This window comes from Callorhinus ursinus, unplaced genomic scaffold (assembly GCF_003265705.2).
Source record: "Callorhinus ursinus isolate GAN/ISIS: 27379988/994484 unplaced genomic scaffold, GSC_fseal_2.0 scaffold6, whole genome shotgun sequence".
Taxonomy (NCBI): Eukaryota; Metazoa; Chordata; class Mammalia; order Carnivora; family Otariidae; genus Callorhinus; species Callorhinus ursinus.
Window position 1 is genome coordinate 46,031,817 of NW_027397068.1, and position 21,473 is coordinate 46,053,289.

At 36.8% G+C, this 21,473-nt stretch overlaps 1 protein-coding gene across 1 annotated transcript in view; it reads left to right on the forward strand.

Annotated features, from left to right (window-relative positions):
- LAMA2 (laminin subunit alpha 2) overlaps nt 1-21,473 on the forward strand; it is a 620,419-nt gene that overhangs the window by 134,036 nt on the left and 464,910 nt on the right. Inside the window, exons 2-3 of the mRNA XM_073893912.1 lie at nt 8,640-8,810; nt 16,110-16,222. Of these exons, the coding sequence (XP_073750013.1) occupies nt 8,640-8,810; nt 16,110-16,222 (284 nt within the window). The remainder of the gene's footprint in view (nt 1-8,639; nt 8,811-16,109; nt 16,223-21,473) is intronic.

Sequence of the window (21,473 nt, forward strand, 5' to 3'; positions counted from 1 at the left end):
GAAAGTTGTACCAGGACAACAGAGTCACCTGCTGACTGCTGGACTGCTGGGGTCTTGGAGAGACTTTCAGACGTTTTGCTGATACTGTGCTTGCTTTTGCTTGTTTCTACTGATTCTGAAGGGGACTGAAAAGATAGTTTTCCTCTGTGGTATCCAATAAACTTTGCCACATTTGATTTAAGAAATATCAATTTAAAATTTTATTGTTACTGCTATTGACAATTATAAAAGCCAAAGAATGATATAAATAGTATATATACATATGTGCATCTACATATATGTGTATATGTATAGATGGTTATATATAGATATATATGCATGTATAATATTCTATAGATTCTTTGCCAAATTTATTAAAATTTCCTCACATACAGAGAAGTTGAAAGAATCATAAACACTCATATACTCAGCATCTAGATTCTAAAATTAATACCTTACTATATTTGCTCTATTATACATCTATCCATCTGTACATAACTGTCCATCTTATATTTTGATCCCTTGCAAACTTCATCCTCTGCTCTTCATCATGAATATCAGGAACTAGAATTCAATATTGGTTTACTTTCTTTTTTTTTTTTTAAGATTTTTTAAATTTATTTATTCATGAGAGACAGAGAGGGAGAGAGGCAGAGGGAGAAGCAGGCTTCCCGCTGAGCAGGGAGCCCGATGCGGGACTCGATCCCAGGACCCCGGGATCATGACCTGAGCCAAAGGCAGACGCTTAACCATCCAAGCCACCCAGGCACCCGGTTTACTTTCTTTTTTAAGGTAAAACTTACCTACAGTGAAATGCACAAGTCCTCACTGGGTGTAGCATGTACTCATTGAGTGTAACATTCAATAAGCTTTAACAGATGTGCACACTTGTATAATACAAACTCCTATCAGGAATATTACCATCATCCCAGAAATGGTCTGATGCCTCTTTCCAGTCAGTCTCTACCCCTCAAATCAACCAGGTTTTTCTGTTTTATTTTCCCAATAGATTAGTCTGTTCTAAAAAGTCAAATAAACGAATAATAGAATGTGCACTCTTTTTTGGTAAAGCTTCTTTTATTTGGCATAATGCTTTTGAGAGTCATCTCTTTCCATGTACCAGTAGTTTGCTCCACACTAATGCTGAATAGTATCCCATTGTGTGAATAAACCACAGTTTCTGTATCAGTTCTCCCATTGATAAACACCTGAGCGGTTTTCAGATTTGGTTATTATAATAAGAGCTTCCATGAACATTTTTGCATAGGTCTTTTCATGGACCTGTATTGTTATTTCTCTTGGGATTTTACCTAAGGGTGGAATGTAGGGGTCTAGGTTTAAATTTATTAAAGAAAAAAACGAACAATCAAACAAAAAAAGCCTAACTCTTTTCTAATGTAGTTGTACTAATTTACATTCCCAACAGCAATGAGGTAGAGTTCCAGTTGCTCCACAAACTTTCAAACATTTGAAGCTGTCAATCTTTTTAATAATCTACCACTTACTGTAAAGCATAAGAACCTTGGAAATGTATGGTGATTAACATAACATAATAAAATTAAATTAAAAAAAAAAACCTTGGAAATATATAGATCTACTTATCATGATCTTTCCACCCACCATATCTTTGTTATAATTGTCATCTGTATTACATTAACATACATTGTAACCCTCCCTGCCCCCTGCAGCATTATAATTTCTTCTTTAAACATTAAAATGTATTTAAAGATTTAGGAGGGTGCCTGGGTGGCTCAGTTGGTTAATCGTCTGCCTTCGGCTTAGGTCACGATCCCAGAGTCCTGGGATTGAGTCCCACATCAGACTCCCTGCTCAGTGGCGAGTCTGCTTCTCTCTCTCCCTCTGCCCCTCCCCCCGTTTGTGCTCGCTCTTTCTCTCTCTCAAATAAATAAAAAAATTAAAAACATAAAGAGGAAAAAAGTCTATCACTTTACATTCAAGTTTATTTACACTTTTTTTCTTCTCACCCAATTTTCTATTAATCCCATGCTATGATTTTTTATATTCTAGATACTGCATTTTTCAGTTCTAGAATTTATATTTGGTATTTTTTTTTTTTGTAATTTCTATTCCTCTACTGGAATTTCCTATTTGTCTTTTCATTATAAGCATTTTTTTGTGTGTCCTTGATCATAGGTTTAAAGGTGCTTAAAAATATTTGTATGCTAACTCCAACATTGGGTCGATATCAGTGTTGGTCTTTATTCATTGCTTTTCTTTAAATATGGGTAGCATTTTATTGTTTTTTTGTACATTTAATATTTTTTAAAAAAATGCAGTCTGGACATTGTGAATGATACATTGTAGAAACCCAGGATTCTGTTATGTTTTTCCGAAGAATAGTCCTCCATTTTTTATTTTTGTGTTGTATCAGTTGACTAACTTGTGTGGACTCAAACATTAAACTGTAGTCTCCCCTGTGGAATGCAGCTACCATAGATTTCTGTTTTGTTCTTTTAGCCCCAGTTGGAGTACAGGCTGGGCCATATTCAGGTCTGGCGTCAGTGAAGGATTTGGGAAGAGTTTATACACATATTTTTGGCTCCTTTTATGTGGTTTTCTCTTTTCCAGCATTTTTTTCTCACTTTATTGCAGCTATGGCTGTTCTTAGTTTTGTTCTCTGGTTTTTCAAGATTGTTTAGAAAAAGACAGACAGATGAGAGGAGCTGTGGAATTCTGTTTGCCTTTTCACCACTGTGCCTGGTGCCATCTGAAACACATCCAATATCTTCCTTTTTCTAAGCATACACATCCCTCCTACCTTACCTGTTTTGGGTTGTTCTCCATTGTTTTTAGGTATTTGGGGTTTCTAAAGATACATAGTTTGTTCAGAATTCATAGCTGTAATTTGTGAGGGGTTTGATTCATTGGAAGCTACTCCACAATTATTAAAAGTAGAACCTCTATATGCAGGTTTTAAAAGTGCTTCTGCCCTTTGAAACCAGAGTGTGGGATTTTGAGGTTACAAATCATCACAATCATGCAAATGTGTATGACAACACCACAGTATTTGGAGTAGCAAATATAGTATAAAAACATCCAAGTGAAAATTTGGTGAACTTTCTAAATGTTTGCCATATTGTAAATAATTTCTATTTTTCACCTGATATAACTTAGCTTTTTCTAGACTATTTATTATATGTATACATTATATAACAGAATATATATTATTCTCTATATAGTAATCATATTCCTATCTCTAATAAAATATATAATATAGGGAGAATAAATACTTGTTTTTGTTCAGACTTTGTTCGTTATGCCACAAATCCAACTAAATTTACTTAGTCTAGATACTATTCAGAAAAAAATGTCAATCATAATCGTACAGGTAATGATGACTGGCTTTTATATCATTAACATTACATGACCTCAAATTGAATTAAGAGGCTGTAAGTCAATACTCTATAAAGGTTCACCAGCTATTTGTAGTTCATTTACATTCACAGTGTTTACATAATCTTAACTAAGCAACCTATATTGAATATAGCAATAAATATTGCTCTGCTGCTTTTGAGTGGGAATAAATAGGAACAGCTTAATATATTTAACATATAATGAAAATGGGCTGCAATCTATAATACAACCTGTTGAAGATTCAATAAAAGCTCAGATATTGACTGACTCTTCAAATTGGTTGTTAGCAACTAATTGGAGAACTTCCCTGACCAATATACTGTACTGATTTTAAAAAAATAAACAGCAGAATAGCTGATAAAATTTCAAAAGGCAACTGTTCCTTGGCCACAAAGCAAGGCAATTAAATTGAAAAGGTTAATTTTGAGCACATGATTAATAAGTGTAACAAACAAATCAATGGAAAGAACTGAAAGATAATAAATGTAAATTTTATTAATATCTTTATTTATGAGTAGAAAAGTCTATGAAGCAACAAAGGGGTGGTGACTGGGCAAGTTATTTCTTCTATTAAATATGTAAACTGATAAGCTGAGGACCAGGTTTTGGCTCTTCTTCATGCCCTGATAAGAATAAGTCTTCTAGGTTAAAGGGCTGAGTTCAAATCTTCGTTTTCAGTCTTACTAATGCATAATTTTGTGCGAATTGTTCATCTTCTCTGGGCTACACGTTCTTCATTTGTAAAATGAGACTGATAAAATCTATACAATGGGGTGACCAAATGATTAAGTCCTATCAATGAATATGAAATAGCTTCTGAATCAGTGTTATTTCTCTACATGTGATTCTTTTACAGCCATGTCATTTTGCTCACATTTTATTCATTTAATTCTGTGGGGGAATTGGATCCAATTCTATATTTTCAGACCCTACAATATATAGTAAAATAGTTTTCACCAGTCGTCTTTCCTTCCTGGCCCCCTCCCATGATTACTCAGACCTGAGAAAGTGCAGATCGAGCCAACTCAAATCAGGTCCTACACAGGGCTGCACCAGAGCAGGGCGTGGGGAGTCTTACCCATACCTGTGAAACAGACTCAAGGTCAGGGTCAAAGTCAGAACCAGTCAAAGCTGAGGGAGGAGACAAAGATCACAGAACAAAACTGACAGTGTCCTGGGGCAGTTTTAGAGATGGATGGCCACTGCCTGAGATGGCTTTTGTATAAGTAAACTGGTTTTGTTTGGAGGGATTAGAAGGGGTTTAACTACCTAAACTTACTCTGCAGGCCAGCAAGATGAGAGGTAGAGTTTTGTCCTAAAAACAGGATGCCTGGCATATGTCTTCCTTCTGATTACCTATTTTGTTCTACACTATACACTAAAATTATGAAGACCTGGAAAAAAATCCCACTAAAACAAATTACTAACAGTGACAAATAGGCAGCAGTTTGTTTTGATGTATATGTGACCCATTATGTATAGTCTGTGTAATCTATATGTGTCTAGATCTGTAGCCATATCTGTATCTGTATATCTATATACCTGGATCTGTATCCGTGTCTAAACAGTCACGTCATCTCACAGGTTAAGACAATGACAAACTCAACAACTCCATTAGTCACTCAAAATTCACATAAGCTTTCAGAAACAAGTCCATACTCATATGCTGTTCCCTCTGCCTCCTGTGTTTGCTCTTCCCTTCTTCCTTTTCTCTACCAGATAAACTACTATTTTTCCTTTGAGATTCATCTCATACACTTCTCACAAGAAAGCCTATCTTAATAGTGTTTTCATTCCCAAATCTTTTATGGTATCTGGCATACTGTGCTCAATACATATTTGATGAAATAATAATTGTACAGTTAAATGCAAAATGGCAATGAATGATAGAAGAGAAAGACAAACTTTATTTAATCATATATCATTTACCAATCTAGGTAAAGAGATAATGCTTTGGGAAAGATCAAATTATTTTAAAATTCATAATGTGGTGAACCTCACAAAATTGAGGTAGTTTCCAATAAGTCTGCATATATAAGTAAAACTAAAAAAATAAATAAATAACATTTGTACTTATAGTACTTTACCGTTTAGAAAACACTCTACATTTCCTCATGAAATATATAACAGTAGCTTTATGAATGGCTAATATTTTTCTGACAGTGACCATCTGATCATATTAGCTCTACTCATGTCACATTGGCAGAAAGTCGCATTGAGTGGGTCAGGGCATACAGATGAGGGAAACGAGGGGGTTGGGGAAATAAACTTATTGGGAAGAATGAATAAGATAGTGATTGTGATTGAGTAAAAAAGTAAGTTCTGTCTCTAAAGGCAAGGGAAACAAAAGTAAAAATGAACTATTGAGACTTCATCAAGATAAAAAGCTTCTTCACAGCAAAGGAAACAGTCAACAAAACTAAAAGGTAACCTATGGAATGAGAGAAGATATTTGCAAATGACATAACAGATAAAGGGCTGATATCCAAGATCTATAAAAAACTTCTCAAACTCAACACCCAAAAAACAAATAATCCAGTCAAGAAATGGGCAGAAGATATGAACAAACACTTCTCCAAAAAAGACATACAAATGACTAACAGACACATGAAAAAATGTTCCACATCACTTGCCATCAGGGAAGTGCAAACCACACTGAACTATCACCTTATACCAATTAGAATGGCCAAATTTAATAAGACAGGGAATGACAAATCTTGGTGAGGATGTGGAAAGGGGAACCCTCTTACACTATTGGTGGGAATGTAAGCTGGTGCAGCCACTCTGGAAAACAGTATGGAGGTTCCTCAAGACATTAATAATAGAGCTACCCTATGACCCAGCAATTGCACTACTGGGTATTTACCCCAAGATACAGATGTAGTGAAAAGAAGACACACGTGCACCCCAATGTTCATAGCAGCAATGTCCACAATAGCCAAACTGTGGAAGGATCCAAGATGTCTTTCAACAGATGAATGGATAAAGAAGATGTGGTTCATATATACAATGGAATATTACTCAGCCATCAGAAAGGATGAATACCTACCATTTGCACTGACATGTATGGAACTGGAGGGGATTATGCTAAGTGAAATAAGTCAAGCAGAGAAAGACAATTATCATCTGGTTTCACTAATATGTGGGATATAAGAAATAAGGCAGAGGACCATAAGGGAAGGGAGAGAAAACTGGATGGGAAGAAATCAGAGAGGGAGACAAACCATGAGAGACTCTGGACTCCAGGAAACAAATTGAGGGTTGCAGAAGGGAGAGGGGTGGGGGAATGGGGTAACTGGGTGATGGGCATTAAGGAGGGCACATGATCTGATGAGCACTGGGTGTTATATGCAACGATGAATAAATGAACTCTACATCTGAAACTAATGATGTACTATATGTTGGCTAATTGAACTTAATAAAAAAAAATTCCTCAAAAAAAAGTAAGTTCTGAACATCTGGCAAACAAGGAAAAATTGGAAACCCCAAGTAACTATTAGCTGGAGAAAAGCACAAGGCAGGAGGGCTGGGAGGGTGGGGGCATGGCTAGATTGGAGCAGCAGAACCAGAGGGATTTTAGAGACTGGTAAAAGTGTGGCGAGGGAGGGAAGAGAGAGATTGTTTGGAGTCAGCTTTTTGGGAGACGCTGAGAGTGACTGAGACAATAATTGTGGTCTTGTCTGGTCTTATGAATTCGCTTACCTCTTTGAAATTGTTGAGCGTGATTACAAAAGAGATCAAAATTATTTAAAAATCTTTTTTATTTGCTGTACTGCTATTTCTTTCAATGCAGTTCTAAGGTCAACCAGGACCACAAGTTAGCAATAGATTTATGTAGTTTCATATGATATAGTAGAGAACATGCAGTATAGTGATTAAGAGGATAGACTCTGGAGTGAGATTTCTTGGGCTCAAATCACAGTTCTGCTATTTGCTAGCTGCAATCATAGGCAAGTTACTGAACGTCTTAATAAAATAAGGGTAATAATAGCATGTAGCTCCTAAGGGTATCATTTGTAGCAAATTAGTCCAAGAAGATAGGGTGCAGGAACAGTGCCTGACAGAAGAGTTCCTGGCACATTATAAACATTCAATAACGCTGATGAGGGGGAGGAGGATGAAGATGCAGATAATGCAAAGAACATTTATGTGGCCAGTATTTATAATCCGTTCATTTTACAAATATATTAGGTACTTACTCTGTATCTAGCATGTGCTAAGGTTTGAAGATAGGGAAGAAAACACTGATGAACTCAAAACTCTAGGGATCTCAGTAAAACACTGGGACATAAGATTTAGTTAACAGAGAACGTTCTATCAGAGGTTGAGCTAATGTAGACCTACTTGGCATGTGTATAGAGCAGAGACCAAATAAAGGGTTAGCATGTTCCTTATACAAATTGAGTCAAATTATCTGTAATCTCAAATTGTACTTTCTCCAAAACAAGTTTTTTAGTTAGCGTGGCTTCTGATAAATGGCTTTACTATATTGTCATTGAAAATAGATCCATAAAATCCAAATACTAGACATGTATACATGAAGCAAAATTGACATTAAGTTGTAGAAAGTCAAGACCTGAGTTCATTTGGAATGAAGGGCCTTCTCAACTCTGCACTAAGATGGGTCTCTGTGATTTTATCTGAGCAAGCTTAAACTTCTATTGTATCTAAGAAATAATTGCTAGTAGGATCATGGACTACTATACTTATTGTTTCTGATAATATATTGCTATATAATATGGCCTTATAGCACAGAAGGCAGTAAAGAATTGTTTTCCAAAATCTTTTTATCATTTGTTATTTTCTCCAGTTTGGATATAAAGGAATTACAACCACTTAAATCTAAATAATAATTGGAGCATAAAAATAACCACAAAAAACATAAATGCAAACTTGTGCAAAAACTTTACATATGATTATAGTTTACTGATAGATATAAAATAGCTGAAATGGAAGACAGAAGATGGATCTTTTGCCAATAACACGAAGAGAAGATTTTTTTAAAGTGTGTGTTAGAGATGGGACTTTCTTCCTAATTATTAGAGGTTAAAAATTAAGAAGATAGGTTTAGATTTTATATTTAAGACCCAAAAAGAAATGTTCATTTGAGAACACATGCTATTTATATGGAGTACTTAATTAAGTCAAATATTCAGTTATCACTGATTATTTAATTTTCAATTAATTTAATGCTCTGAGAAATATCCTAATTTCATCTTAAAATGCAGCAAAATCATACCATGTTGTTTCTGGCCCACAAATCTTCATTTGTCCTTCTTTTTCAGGTTTATTCCCTGCTGTCCTGAATCTTGCTTCTAATGCTCTCATCACCACAAATGCAACATGTGGAGAAAAAGGACCTGAAATGTATTGCAAATTGGTAGAGCATGTCCCTGGGCAGCCCGTGAGGAACCCCCAATGTCGAATCTGCAATCAAAACAGCAGCAATCCATACCGTATGTATTTTTTTTTTTAGATTTTATTTATTTATTCATGAGAGAAGGAGAGAGAGAGAGGGAGAGAGAGAGAAAGAGAGAGAAGCAGAGGGAGAAGCAAGCTCCCAAGGAGCAGGGAGCCCGATGCGGGACTCGATCCCAGAACCCCGGGATCATGACCCAAGCCGAAGGCAGACGCTTAACCATCTGAGCCACCCAGGTGCCCCATACCGTATGTATTTTAATATGTATTTGCCTGACACTGGCTAGGATCTGTAACTGAGAGATTTTGAGGTGAAGTTGTATTAAAGTCAAAGGGTTTGTGGTCTCCCAAATTCCTAGAACTTGGAACTTAGGAAAGGGAGCTTCTTTATACCCCTTCTCTACCATCTGACAAACATCATTGGAGTTCTTTATATGTACTAGGTACATTACTTGAGGAAGTTTTTCTAGCTGAAGACCTGTGTCGGTCATTAGGTTTACTACCTCCAGAATAGTATCTGAGGATGTGGTTATTAATGTAGGCTTTTGTCATTCATTGGTCAATTATGTGCCAGGTACTCTGGTGAATGTTCAACTTCAACAGGAATAAGGTGTGGTCCCTCACTTCAACTAATGAAGAAATGGGCAAAAAGTCCAAAGTAAAGAATCAGTAAGAGGGGCCTGAAGGAGAGAGAGGAGGGTCACAAATTCAGTCCTGGTGCAAAGGCAGGCTTGCCAAAAGAAGGGCTATCTAAGCTGAGATCCAAGGACAAGTATTAGCTGAGCAGGTAAAAGAGAGAGTGGGAAGAGAAGAAGAAATGCCAAGAAGAGAGTTCAGAGTAAGACAGAAAAACTTACTTGCTCAGTGAACTACAAGTAGTTAGGAATGGCTAGAACTAAAAGCATCAAAAGGCAGAACATAGAGATAAATCTTGTGCAGAGCCTGGAACCAGATTATGGAGGTTCTTAAATACCACAAGAGGAGTGTTTTAAGGACAAGTGTCATACAAAACCCCCTTGCTGGCTTCTATGAACTACACTGACATCTCAGGTTCATTTATGTATTTATTCGGCAAGCGTTTGAACACCTGTTATTAGCAATGCATTGTATTGAAGCATAATGGTAAATCATAAGTAGCCCTTAACTTAAGAGACTTAAAGGGGAAATAGGAGCAGAAAAGTAAATAGAGTGTTAAGGGAACATGAGAGAGGTTATTTAACTATTCCTGGGGGAAAGTGACCCATGTGCTGCAAAAATAAGAGTAAGATGAAAAGTATTGTAAAAGAAAAAGCATATGCAAGTCTTGGAGGTATGGAACAGCATGATACATTCAGTTAATTATGAGTAATTTGGTTTAACAGGTAAAGAATTTTTATGGAGAAGGGGAGGGTGGTGTGCAAGAATTCTAGAGATGGAGGTTGATTTAGAGATACACATTGGGAAATTATCAAATATATATTGGGGAGGTTAATAATGTAAATACTTAATGTCAATGAGGTGAGTTATAATAGGGATAAAACTTCACAATTATATTATTTTAAAATTTGCTTAGTTTCCTTCTCTTTTTAAGTTGCAAAGCTTATAAAATGAAGGAAGTTTTCTCTCACAGTCTACATTTTTTTTGTCTCGAAAGTTGGAAGGCATTGTGCATTCTTTATTGGAACTGGTTAAAAGGAAGAATGCATAGTCGCCTCTCTATTGTATAATTTAGGGATGCTGAAAACATTATTTTCTTTGGAGAATTGGGACTTTTGTGACTAAAATTGGTGGTCTTGTGTATCACAGAATGTTAAAAAAATAGCTAAGAAGAAGATGGCGACCATCAGAAACCTTCCTTGCCTTTTAACGGCTCTGGTTATTTCTATGATGTAGATTATTATGGTATGGGCATAGGAGTGGGGAGTGATGGAACACATCTTACCTGTTTGCTTATTTTTGTATAGAACAATAAAGGCAAAGGACCTAGGTCAAAGCACTATGGAAATATCAAAAGCTGAGGGAGGTAGGTTAAGTGGAATCTAGAAAGGCAATAAAGAGAAACAGAATCCAAGGAAGGAAATCAGAAGATTCAGGTACCATGCATGTGAGAAAGGAAAGAATTTTCAGGAAGAACCAGTGATCCACAATGTTAACTGCTTCCAAGAAATTGAGTAAGCAAAGTGTAAAATAGATTTTCCTTGATTTTGACAGTATGGGATCCATCGGTAACCTTGTTAAAGCAGTCAGTGGATTGATGGTGGCAAAAGTTACACCACAGAGTTGATAAATGAGTGGTAGAGAGGAAAGAAAGGAGTGTAGGAATATTCCCTCAAATATCTTTGGAATGTGAAAGGGAATGGAGGACTTCGATAGAGGAACGTGTGGTGTATTGAAGGTTTTCAGAGTCAGGAGGCATTTGAGCAAATTTCAGTGAAAGGAGAGGCCAGGAAAGTTGAGGATAAAGTTGAAGATAAAGGTGGGGGTGGGGTGGTAGTTCTCTAGAGGTAAAAATGGATGAGTCACTAAACAGAGGTGGAAAACCTTGAGTTAGGAGACACGTATCTTTGATCAAATCAGAACGAGGGAGGATGAGTAGAGGCAGATAGAAGGAAGTATTTGGGAGGGAATTATTTAATGTTCTTTATTTTCTCATTAAGATATGTGTCTGGGTCTTCTGTTAAGGAAAGAAGTAAAATTTTGATTAACTGCTTTTGCAGAATAGGAGAATTGCTGAGCCATAATGAGAATAAAGTAAGAATTCCATATGGGATAAAATGGAAGAATCAAATGTTTGTACTGAGCCTCATGGAATTTTACAGAGAAAAAGTGGAATGGAAGGATAAGGTGGCAAGAAAATGGAAGTAAAGGCCAGAAGATAAATAAATTGATGGACTATGAGCTTTAGGTTCGTTAGGGAGGAAAATGAAGCCTGATGGGGAGAAACTGCCATTGGTTTAGACTGGTAGCCTTGATGATTTCATGAGGAATGTGAGAAAGCCCAGAGGCATGGAAATGGTTGGGATGGAGTGGGGAGTGATGGGCAGGTGGTTGGGAGTGTGTGAATGTGTGTTTAGGTTGGGCTGGGCAGAGAGGGAGAGTTAAAGTGTGTACAATTGTGTGTGTGTGTATACATGTATATATATGTGTGTGTGTGTGTGTGTGTATGTATATAAATATAAATACACATATTTATAGTTCCTGCCTATAAATACAATGTTAGGATAGATAAGGTTTGAATAAAGAAAGCAATTAAACAAATATTTGAAACTATAAACTCAGGGCTTATATACCTAGTGGTACATATTATAAGTGATATAGAATTTCTGAGAAGGAAAACATTAGTGGGAACTGAAGTATCAAGAGAAGTTTCCAAGAAGGTGGTCAGACTTAGTTGGGCATTAAAAAGCCTAATTGCCTGATATTAGAGGGAAAGGTATTCCCAGGAAAGGAGAAAAGCAAGAAACTGTACAGTCACAGAGACAGAATAGAAGGAAGATGCAAAGATTGGGGTAGAAAGTAATTGAATGGAGACTCTTGGTTGGAAAAAATGGATGAGATGCATTTGCCAAATTGAGTCCAAGGGAGATCCTGTCACTTCCCCCTTCGGTCTCTTGTGTCTCAGTGGAAGCATCCATATTTAGGCAAATTTAGCTTTATATTGGGACAAAAGTGAACAGAATGTTTTAGTAACTAAGCACTAGGCAAAGGAGATATTTTTTGTATTTCCTCATTTTTATTTACCTGAAGTGTTCTTTAAACTTATCATAGTCTGGATTAACTTTGTGTGATTAATTTTAAGCTACCAACTTCATTACATTTCAAAGTCCTGTTTTAGAACTAGAAATTTAGAAAGAACAATACCTTATAAGGATAAACATCTAGCAATAAACTACATGAATATATTTTAGGAAAAATTGGAGCAACAGATGATAAAGTTTTACAAACCCATTGAACAGTTAGAATAAATCTGGCAGGTAGGTACTCAATTACCATACAAAGAAAAGGGAACTTGAACTCCCTGTTAATAGATTGTGCTTCCCAATTAAAAACTAGCAGTTTGAAAGATTTACCTCGTCAATGATTCCCTCACCAATTTTCTGATGCAGTTAGCCCTTGGATTGACTTGTGTAGCTATCCCTGTTGAGGATGTTATAAGTTTCTATCTCATTCTAAATAAGGGAAGTATGCCAACAATTAATCAGTATTTGCAAATTAATTATGATTAAACTTTCATAATGGGGATTTGGTTAATTGTTGATTCATCTCCCAATCCTCATTTTCGTGACTAATTCTCTTATCAATTTGACCTGAGGTGGCAGATATCAAAATTTCCAATTAGATAGCTTCTCTCGGAATTACCTAAGAGCCACAAATCTGATTTGTAAATGTAGTTTTGTGTGTGTTTTTTGGTCACATATTAAACCCACAGTCTGTAAAGAAGGTTCCGGAGGATATTTGGGGAATGTTTGCTGTGATATTTATTTTTCTTCAGAAGCAATGCCAGAAATATTTCACTTATGGTTCTGACTCCTAATGTGCCAATTTCAGCACCCACTGATACCACAAGGGCATTTATTTGGTATTTGGTTTTGCTTATGGTATTTGCTATCATTATAAAGACCTGACACCTTTCCTAGCTTCAGCAGAACAAGTGCTAATTATTAAATACATTCAGCAGTTTTACTTTTCAGTAATGAGGTAGGATGCCTCATCTCAGTGGACTGCAAATGTGATAAGACTTGATACAAAACAAAATCCATCCAGTTGTTTAGCTGAACTAAGTAATTTATCATTAAAAATAGAATATTTTTCTCCTGTCCTGTGCTCTCATATTCCCATAAGTAACTGGAGAACATAAGCCTCTATGTTTCTAATTAAACAAGTCATAGCAGGCTACTGTAATAAAACTAATATAGTCAAAGAATATTCAGTTTGAATAAAAATTTTTCTTTTGAAGATGATTTCACTTTATTATGAAATTCCTATTGCATTGAAAACTTCATTTTGCTTGGTTTTGTTCTATCCAAATTTTTTATTAAATGCAATTCAGCTCTAATTAAGATTCAGAACAGTGTACATTTTGAACAGATGTATAATTTATTTTATGTATATGCATAATGGTTAGAATATTAATAGCCATAATGTTCCTCTGGTAACCATGTTAGTTTAGAGTTCTCATCCAAGGTATGTTTACTGGTCCATGGAAAAATGAGAAGATGAGAAATTCTAAATTTTTAATGACAACGAAATGAACACATTTTAAAGAACTGTTCTTCATTTTAAAATTATGGTTCTTCAAAACTTGTGTTGGTTTCAATTGTTCATTATTTGATGAAATAATAGTGATGGTACATTAAATGACAGTAAAGTAGACTGGAGGTTACTGTGACTTGCATCAATGAAGAGCCAGAACTATCAGTTCCACAAATCTCTCTCACATACATTTTTTTTATTTACTTTTTTTCTGAAAAATAAGCTGGGAATCCCTGCTGTGGAGTGGAGTTTTGTTATCCCTATTTCAAGAATTGCACACACAATTTAAATGAGTTGCCATGGTTAAATACCAAATAGTGGAGCCAGGTGGAATATCTAGCTCCTCATACTCCAGCTCTTCATATTCCAGATCTCATGCTTTTTTCATCACCATTATCATTAGAGTACATGTCTGCATTACTACATCGTGTAGGCAAATGGAGAGTCCATGACTGCTCCTTGTAGTGATATGGTTTGTTCATTATTTGAAGTATTCCTTCCATTTACAAAAAAGATCCTGTTCTACTCTAAAAGGTTACTCTTAGACCATTTATTTAAACATCTCCCCAGAAAAGTAGTGTTAAAAAGTTCTCAAGACTGACACCCCGAGTCATATGCAATCCATAATGTACAGAAGAGTAGCAGGGAAGCTAGCCTCTGGTTTGTTTACATTTCAACGGTTAAATATGTTGACTTTCAAGTGAGAATTTAGGAAGTTAAGTACCTTAGTGCAGCCCTTGGAATAGAAATAGGAACATCTCCATCCACCTCCACTCCTGCCATCCTCACCTGTGAATGAGGTTGGGCCTGTTTAGAAGAGAAGAACAAACCAACCAACAAACAAACCAACAAACAAGGAATTTGTGTTACTTGGAAAAGGAGAACAGATTTCAGACAAGAACCCATGACTAAGACCCAAACCAGAATGAGGGCTTTGGAACCTTAGGGGTAATGGCTGCTGCTGTGAGGGGCCCAGTGCTAAGCTGCAGGAAATGCAAAGCGTGAGGAGCGCAAGAAGGAAAGGGATGGCAAGAAAAGACTGCCGGGGTAGGGTAGGGTGGGGTGATTGTCCGCCCTCCTGTTGTCTATCTCCAGTCTTCCTTTTAATTCGCACACTGGGTTCTGTTCTCATCTACCTGGAGTAAAGGTGAGGGAAGATCCACGTTTTGTTGGTAGGACAGAGTTCCGTGGGCTCTTCTCTCCCTGCTTACTATTACTGTCCAGACTCCTCCACTGAGTTAGTGATGATGGAGATGGGCAAATGCTTGATGATGGGAGATTGGGAGTTATATATATAAACTTTAAAGATAAACTTCTTTATGAGAGTGCACACACAAACGTGAGCAGGGGGAGGGGCCAAAGGAGAGGGAGAGAGAGGATCTCAAGCAGGCTGCTGGCTGAACATGGAGCCCTATGTGGGGCTTGAACTCACAGCCCTGAGATCAGGACCTGAGCCAAAACCAAGAGTTGGACGCTCAACCGACTGAGCCACCCAGGCGTCCCATCTTTCATTATATTTTTTAAATAGTGGTTGGAAGTTGGCCAGTTAAGGCCTGACTGCAAAAAGTCTCAAAGGATGGATTTGACAGCATTTTATATTAAACCCATATACATACTGGACTGCCCAAGTCTTGGTAATAATGAATGTGTCAGAAGGGTAAATCTTCAAGTGCCTTTCAACCACAATTCAGGATTTCATGTTTTTGTTCACAAAGTGAATGGCATACTACTGCTGCCTCAAACAGTAGAGTTTTTGCTTCTTTGAATGACTGACACATCCATTAGATCTCAATATTATTTCTTCACACTTAAGTTCTGTAGTAATCTTTAAAGTCGCCTGTTTGATTGGATGACCAGAGTGTTGAGCAGCTTTTTCTCTTACAGCCTAACTATTGAGGCGTTTCATGCTACCTTATAGAGTGCTGTGAAAAAGTTGGCATTATATTAATTCTGTTGAAGATATGAGTTGCTCTCTCTTTATATTAATGTTTGATATTCGCATGATGATGCTTTCAACTTAGTTTTACTTTTTTCTTTAAAGAAACAGCTATAAATTCATTATATGATTTTTTTTATCCTTTCACATATTGCTGCTGATTCAACAGAGAGACACCCGATTACAAATGCTATTGATGGAAAGAACACTTGGTGGCAGAGTCCCAGTATTAAGAATGGAATTGAATACCATTATGTGACAATTACACTGGATTTACAGCAGGTATAGTGCCTCTTTTTTTTTTAATCATTTTCCACTTTTAAAGTTGTATCTTGGATTTACTCTTTGTTTAGTTAGCAGTTCTTGGGTGAGACAATACTTTTCTTATTGCCCTCTGTCATTTTCTTAATACAAGGAACAAAGGAGCCTCTTCCTTTAGGATACTGTTATTTAGAAATATTTGGCATTTATTTCTAAAGCACAACAAAAATGTGTTCCCATGAAGACTTTAGAACTGAATTAGGAGCTGATTCTGTTTTGACTAATGAGAGTTAATGATGAAAACATAGATCAACAAAATTTTACATAAAGAAAATATATAACTTTTAAAATAATACAGCACTCCTGCTCTGCTCATGGTGTGTGCACTGAAATGTTCTTGGATAACAGGGCTCTTGAGTAAATTGCCTCTCATTACTGAGAGTTGAACAAGCTGTGACAGTTGATTCTTAAATTAAACTTGGGCCACTAAACAAGGTAACAAGCCTTGTAGTTGTACAAAATTGATGTTGAAGTTATTAGAGTTTGTGTGGCAGAGGCCTGGGTGCCTTCTACACTTAATTTCTTTCTTCTTTCTGTTCACAATAATCAGGCCAGGATGAAGTTATTAATCAATAATTACCATCACCCCAAATTATTTAGGCTTGCAAATTGTATGGAATCTGGTAAAATGTTCCCATATTTTGCTGTTATTTCAAATACAAAAGTTAATTTAATTGACCGATGGCTGAAACTGGGGGCGTTTAACTTGGATGACTTCTGTAACTTTAGCCTGTTTCTCATTCCCTGGAATCAGTGTAGGAAAGGTTCTCAGCCACTCCTCCCATGCCCAGTGGAGTCGGAGCAGCAAGGCATTGTGGAGTTAGTGAAGGCAGAATGGCCGAGATAGTTAGTGCAGATACTATTTATACACTGCAGATGTCATGTTTCCACAGGTGGTCATAGTGGAGGGAAGCACCAGCCAATGGGGTTAGTCACATTCCCAGGGGACCAGATAGGCACCAGCCATTTCACATATGGTTGCTATTTGTCATCAACAGGAGTACAACCTCCCCCCCCCCGCCCCCGCCCTGAGTTTGGGCCCATTTTTTTGCCAGGGTAGACGGACTCAGGAACTACAGTTGCTGGCTGGTGAGTCTCACAGGAGACCCTCTTCTCACCCATCTAGGGCAACTCAGGACCTTAGCAAGGGGACAGCAAGAGCTCAGGGCTGTAGCTAAATTGCCAGCTGGCATGGATTCATGTCTGCCCATTCTAACAGCTGAATGTCAGCCTTGAGTTAGTGGCATTTCTCAGGAAGTCTCATAGTACTATCAGGGACTAGCAGAGCAAACTACAGCACTGATCAGTCGTGCATTAGGTCAGTGAAGACTTGTGCATGAATACTCTGAGGATCCTACTCTCAAAATGCACTTCATCACTCTTCTGATGAAGACAGCTTGGTCCTTTATCAGTCACCATGGTTCTCCCTCTTCATGTGGTTATTGAAAGTCAGCCTTCCCAATCAAAAGTAAGTCTGCTGTCTGTTCCCTTGTGTCATCTTCTGGGATAGGGAATTAATAAATGGTGATGGTCAATTTCTCTAGTTAACTCTCTACTTATTCTTTAAATGCACATGGGACAAGAGTCATCTATTAATATAATTTACTCAAATCACTTATATTACTCTTTGATCTCCACCACAGTAGTATATATTTATTAAATATAACAGCATTTTTTTCTTCTAATTTAAAACTGGATGGTCCAGTTAGAAGCTTTTGTTAAATCATTTCTATCCAATACGTATCATTTTTTAAGCATTTTTTTTCTTTTTTTAAAAGTTCTTATTTAAATTCAATTTAATTAACATAACCTGTAATATTAATTTCAGAGGTAGAATTTGGTGATTCATAAGTTGCATACAACACCCAGTGCTCATTACTTCAAGTACCCTCCTTAATGCCCATCGCCCAGTTACTCCAATCCCCTGCCATGTACCTCCCTTCTAGCAACCCTTAGTTTGTTTCCTATAATTAGGAGTCTCATGATTAGCCTCCTTCTCTGTTTTCATCTTATCTTATTTTCCTTCACTTCCTCTATGTTCATCTGTTTTATTTCCTACACATGAGTGAAATCATATGGTATTTGTCTTTCTCTGACTGACTTATTTCGTATAGCATAATACCCTCTAGTTCCATCCATGTCGTGGCAAAAGGCAGGATTTCATTCTTTTTGATGGCTAATATTCCATTGTGTGTGTGTGTGTGTGTGTGTGTGTGTGTGTGTGTGTATACCATATCTTCTTTATCCATTCATCTGTTGATGGACATCTGGGCTCTTTCCATATTTTGGCTATTGTGGACATTGCTGCTATAAATATTGGGGTGCATGTGGCCCTTTGAATCATTATGCTTGTATCCTATGGATAAATACCTAGTAGGGCAATTGCTGGGTCATAGGATAGCTCTGATTTTAACATTTTGAGGAACCTCCCTACTCTTTTCTAGAGTGGCTGTACCAGTTTGCATTCCCATCAACAGTGCAAGAGGGTTTCCGTTTCTCCACATCCTTGCCAACATCTGTCATTTCCTGGCTTGTTAATTGTAATCATTCTGACTGGTGTGAGGTGGTATCTCATTGAGGTTTTGATTTGGATTTCCCTGATGCCTAGCGATGGTGAGCACTTTTTCATGTGTCTGTTGGCCATTTGTATGTCTTCTTTGGAGAAATGTCTGTTAATGTTTTCTGCCCATTTCTTGACTGGATTTTTTTGTTTTTTTGGGTGTTGAGTTTGCTAAGTTCATTATAGATTTTGGATACTAGCCCTTATCTGATAAGACATTTGGAAATATCTTCTCCCATTCTCCATAGGTTGCCTTTCAGTTTTGTTGACTATTTCCTTTGCTGTGCAGCTTTTTATCTTGATGGATTCCTAATAGTTCATTTTTGCTTTTGTTTCTCTTGCCTTTGGAGACGTGTCTAGCAAGAAGTTGTGCTGCTGAGGTCATGGAGGTTGCTGACTGTGTTCTCTAGGATTTTGATGGATTCCTGTCTCACATTTAGGTCTTTCATCCTTTTTGAAACTATTTTTGTGTATGGTGTAAGGAAATGGTCCACTTTCATTCTTCTGCATGTGACTGTCCAATTTTCCCAACACCATTTGTTGAAGAAACTTTTTTCAATTGGATATTATGTCCTGCTTTGTTGAAGATGAGTTGACCCTAGAGTTGAGGGTCCATTTCTGGGTTCTCTATTCTGTTCCATTGATCTGTGTGTCTCTTTTGGTGCCAGTACCATACTGTCTTGATGATTACAGCTTTGTAATACACCTTAACGTCTGGAATGGTGATGCCTCTAGCTTTGGTTTTCTTTTTCAACGTCACTTTTGCTATATGGGGTCTATTCTGGTTCCATACAAATTTTGGGATTGTTTGTTCCAGCTCTGTGAAAAATGTTGATGGTATTTTGATAGGGATTGCATTGAATGTATAGATTGCTTTGGGTAGTATGTTCATCTTAACAATATTTGTTCTTCCAATCCATGAGCATGGAATTCTTTTCAATTTCTTTGTGTCTTCAATTTCTTTCATAATTCTATAGTTTTCAGAGTATAGATCTTTTACCTCCTTGGTTAGGTTTATTCCTAGGTATCTTATGGTTTTTGGTGCAATTATAAATGGGATTGATTCCCTGATATCTTTTTCTGCTGTCTCATTGTTAGTGTATAGAAATGCAACTGACTTCTGTGCATTGATTTTATATCCTGCAACTTTGCTGAATTCATGCAGCAGTTCTAGCAATTTATTAGTGGAGACTTTCAGGTTTTTTACATAGAGTATCATGTCATCTGCAGAGAGTGAAGTGTGACTTCTTCCTTGCTGGTTTGGATGCCTTTAATTTCTTTTTGTTGTCTGATTGCTGAGGCCAGGACTTCTGGTACTATTTTAAACAACAGTGGTGAGAGTGGACATCCCTGTCATATTCATGACCTTAGGGGAAAAGCTCTCAGTTATTCCCTATTGAGGATGATATTTGCTGTGGATTTTTTGTGTATGGCTTTTATGATATTGAGGTATGTTCCCTCTATCCCTACATGGCAGAGAGTTTTTATCAAAAAAGGATGCTGTATTTTGTTAAATGCTTTTTCTGCATCTATTGAGAGTATCATATGGTTCATGTCCTTTACACTAAAGCCATTTATATTTTCCTACGTTTGCTTTGCATTCCGCACTCATCCATTCTCAAATGATATCTATAGAGTTATGTGGATTTTTTCCTACTCATTCTTCTTCCTATTTAGTTTAATAACCTTAAGATCAGTGACTATTCCAAGACATCTTTTATAGTTCAGTCTTCCTAACTTGTAGGTTTCTATTTATAAGACAGGACTATATACCTCCAAAGTCTGGAGTACACCTAGTAAAAGTGTTATATCTGCTTCTGTATCCCAGGATGGCACCCACCTATGTCCTTATTTACTTTAACCCCTGCCTACTTCCTGAAGATCAACTTGCTGTGTGCTCAAGAGAAAGGCAGCACAATTTGCAAAATGCAATAAATCTTTATTTCTTCTTAACTCAAGATTTTAATTTAGTCAGGGTTTTGATGATGTAAAACATTAAGTAGGTTTTGTGATGTTTTTATAATGGAATTCCTCAGGGAGAAAGGGGCTTTAAACCTCCTATTTGGTCTTAGGCTTTGAGGTAACAAACTGTGGAATGTGTTCCTAGATCTTATTTAGCTAAGGACAGAGCTGCAGGCAGGCATATTTCAGTGCATTGGCAATAGAGAAAATGTGGACATCCTTATTATTTATTTACTTCTCACAAAAAATCTTAAAAGGGCAGATGGAATTATCCTTATTTAATAGTTAAAGAACACTTAGGTTTAGAAAAGTCAAGTGACCTAGCCTTCTTTACAAAGCTTATTATGGGCAGGGCTGAGATTTCAACCTAGGGAGTCTGAATCCAGACCCTGAAATATACCAGTATTTCCTGAACTGGGATCTGAAGACTAGCTTAGGGAGCTCAAGAGAATTTTTTGTATATAATGTTAAGGGGCCCATACATTGTTTGGATTCTAGAAATACCACACTATGATCTCCTGGCTTCTATGAGAGAGTACAACCAACAACTGTTTTGTTGTAAACAAGAGACTAGAGCTTTCATTTTCCAGTACATTTTAGTATGCATCTAAAATGGCATAACTTCTGTCTTTTCTACCTACAGCATGAAAGATTAATAGGTTATTGGGCATAAAATGAGCTATCACTCTA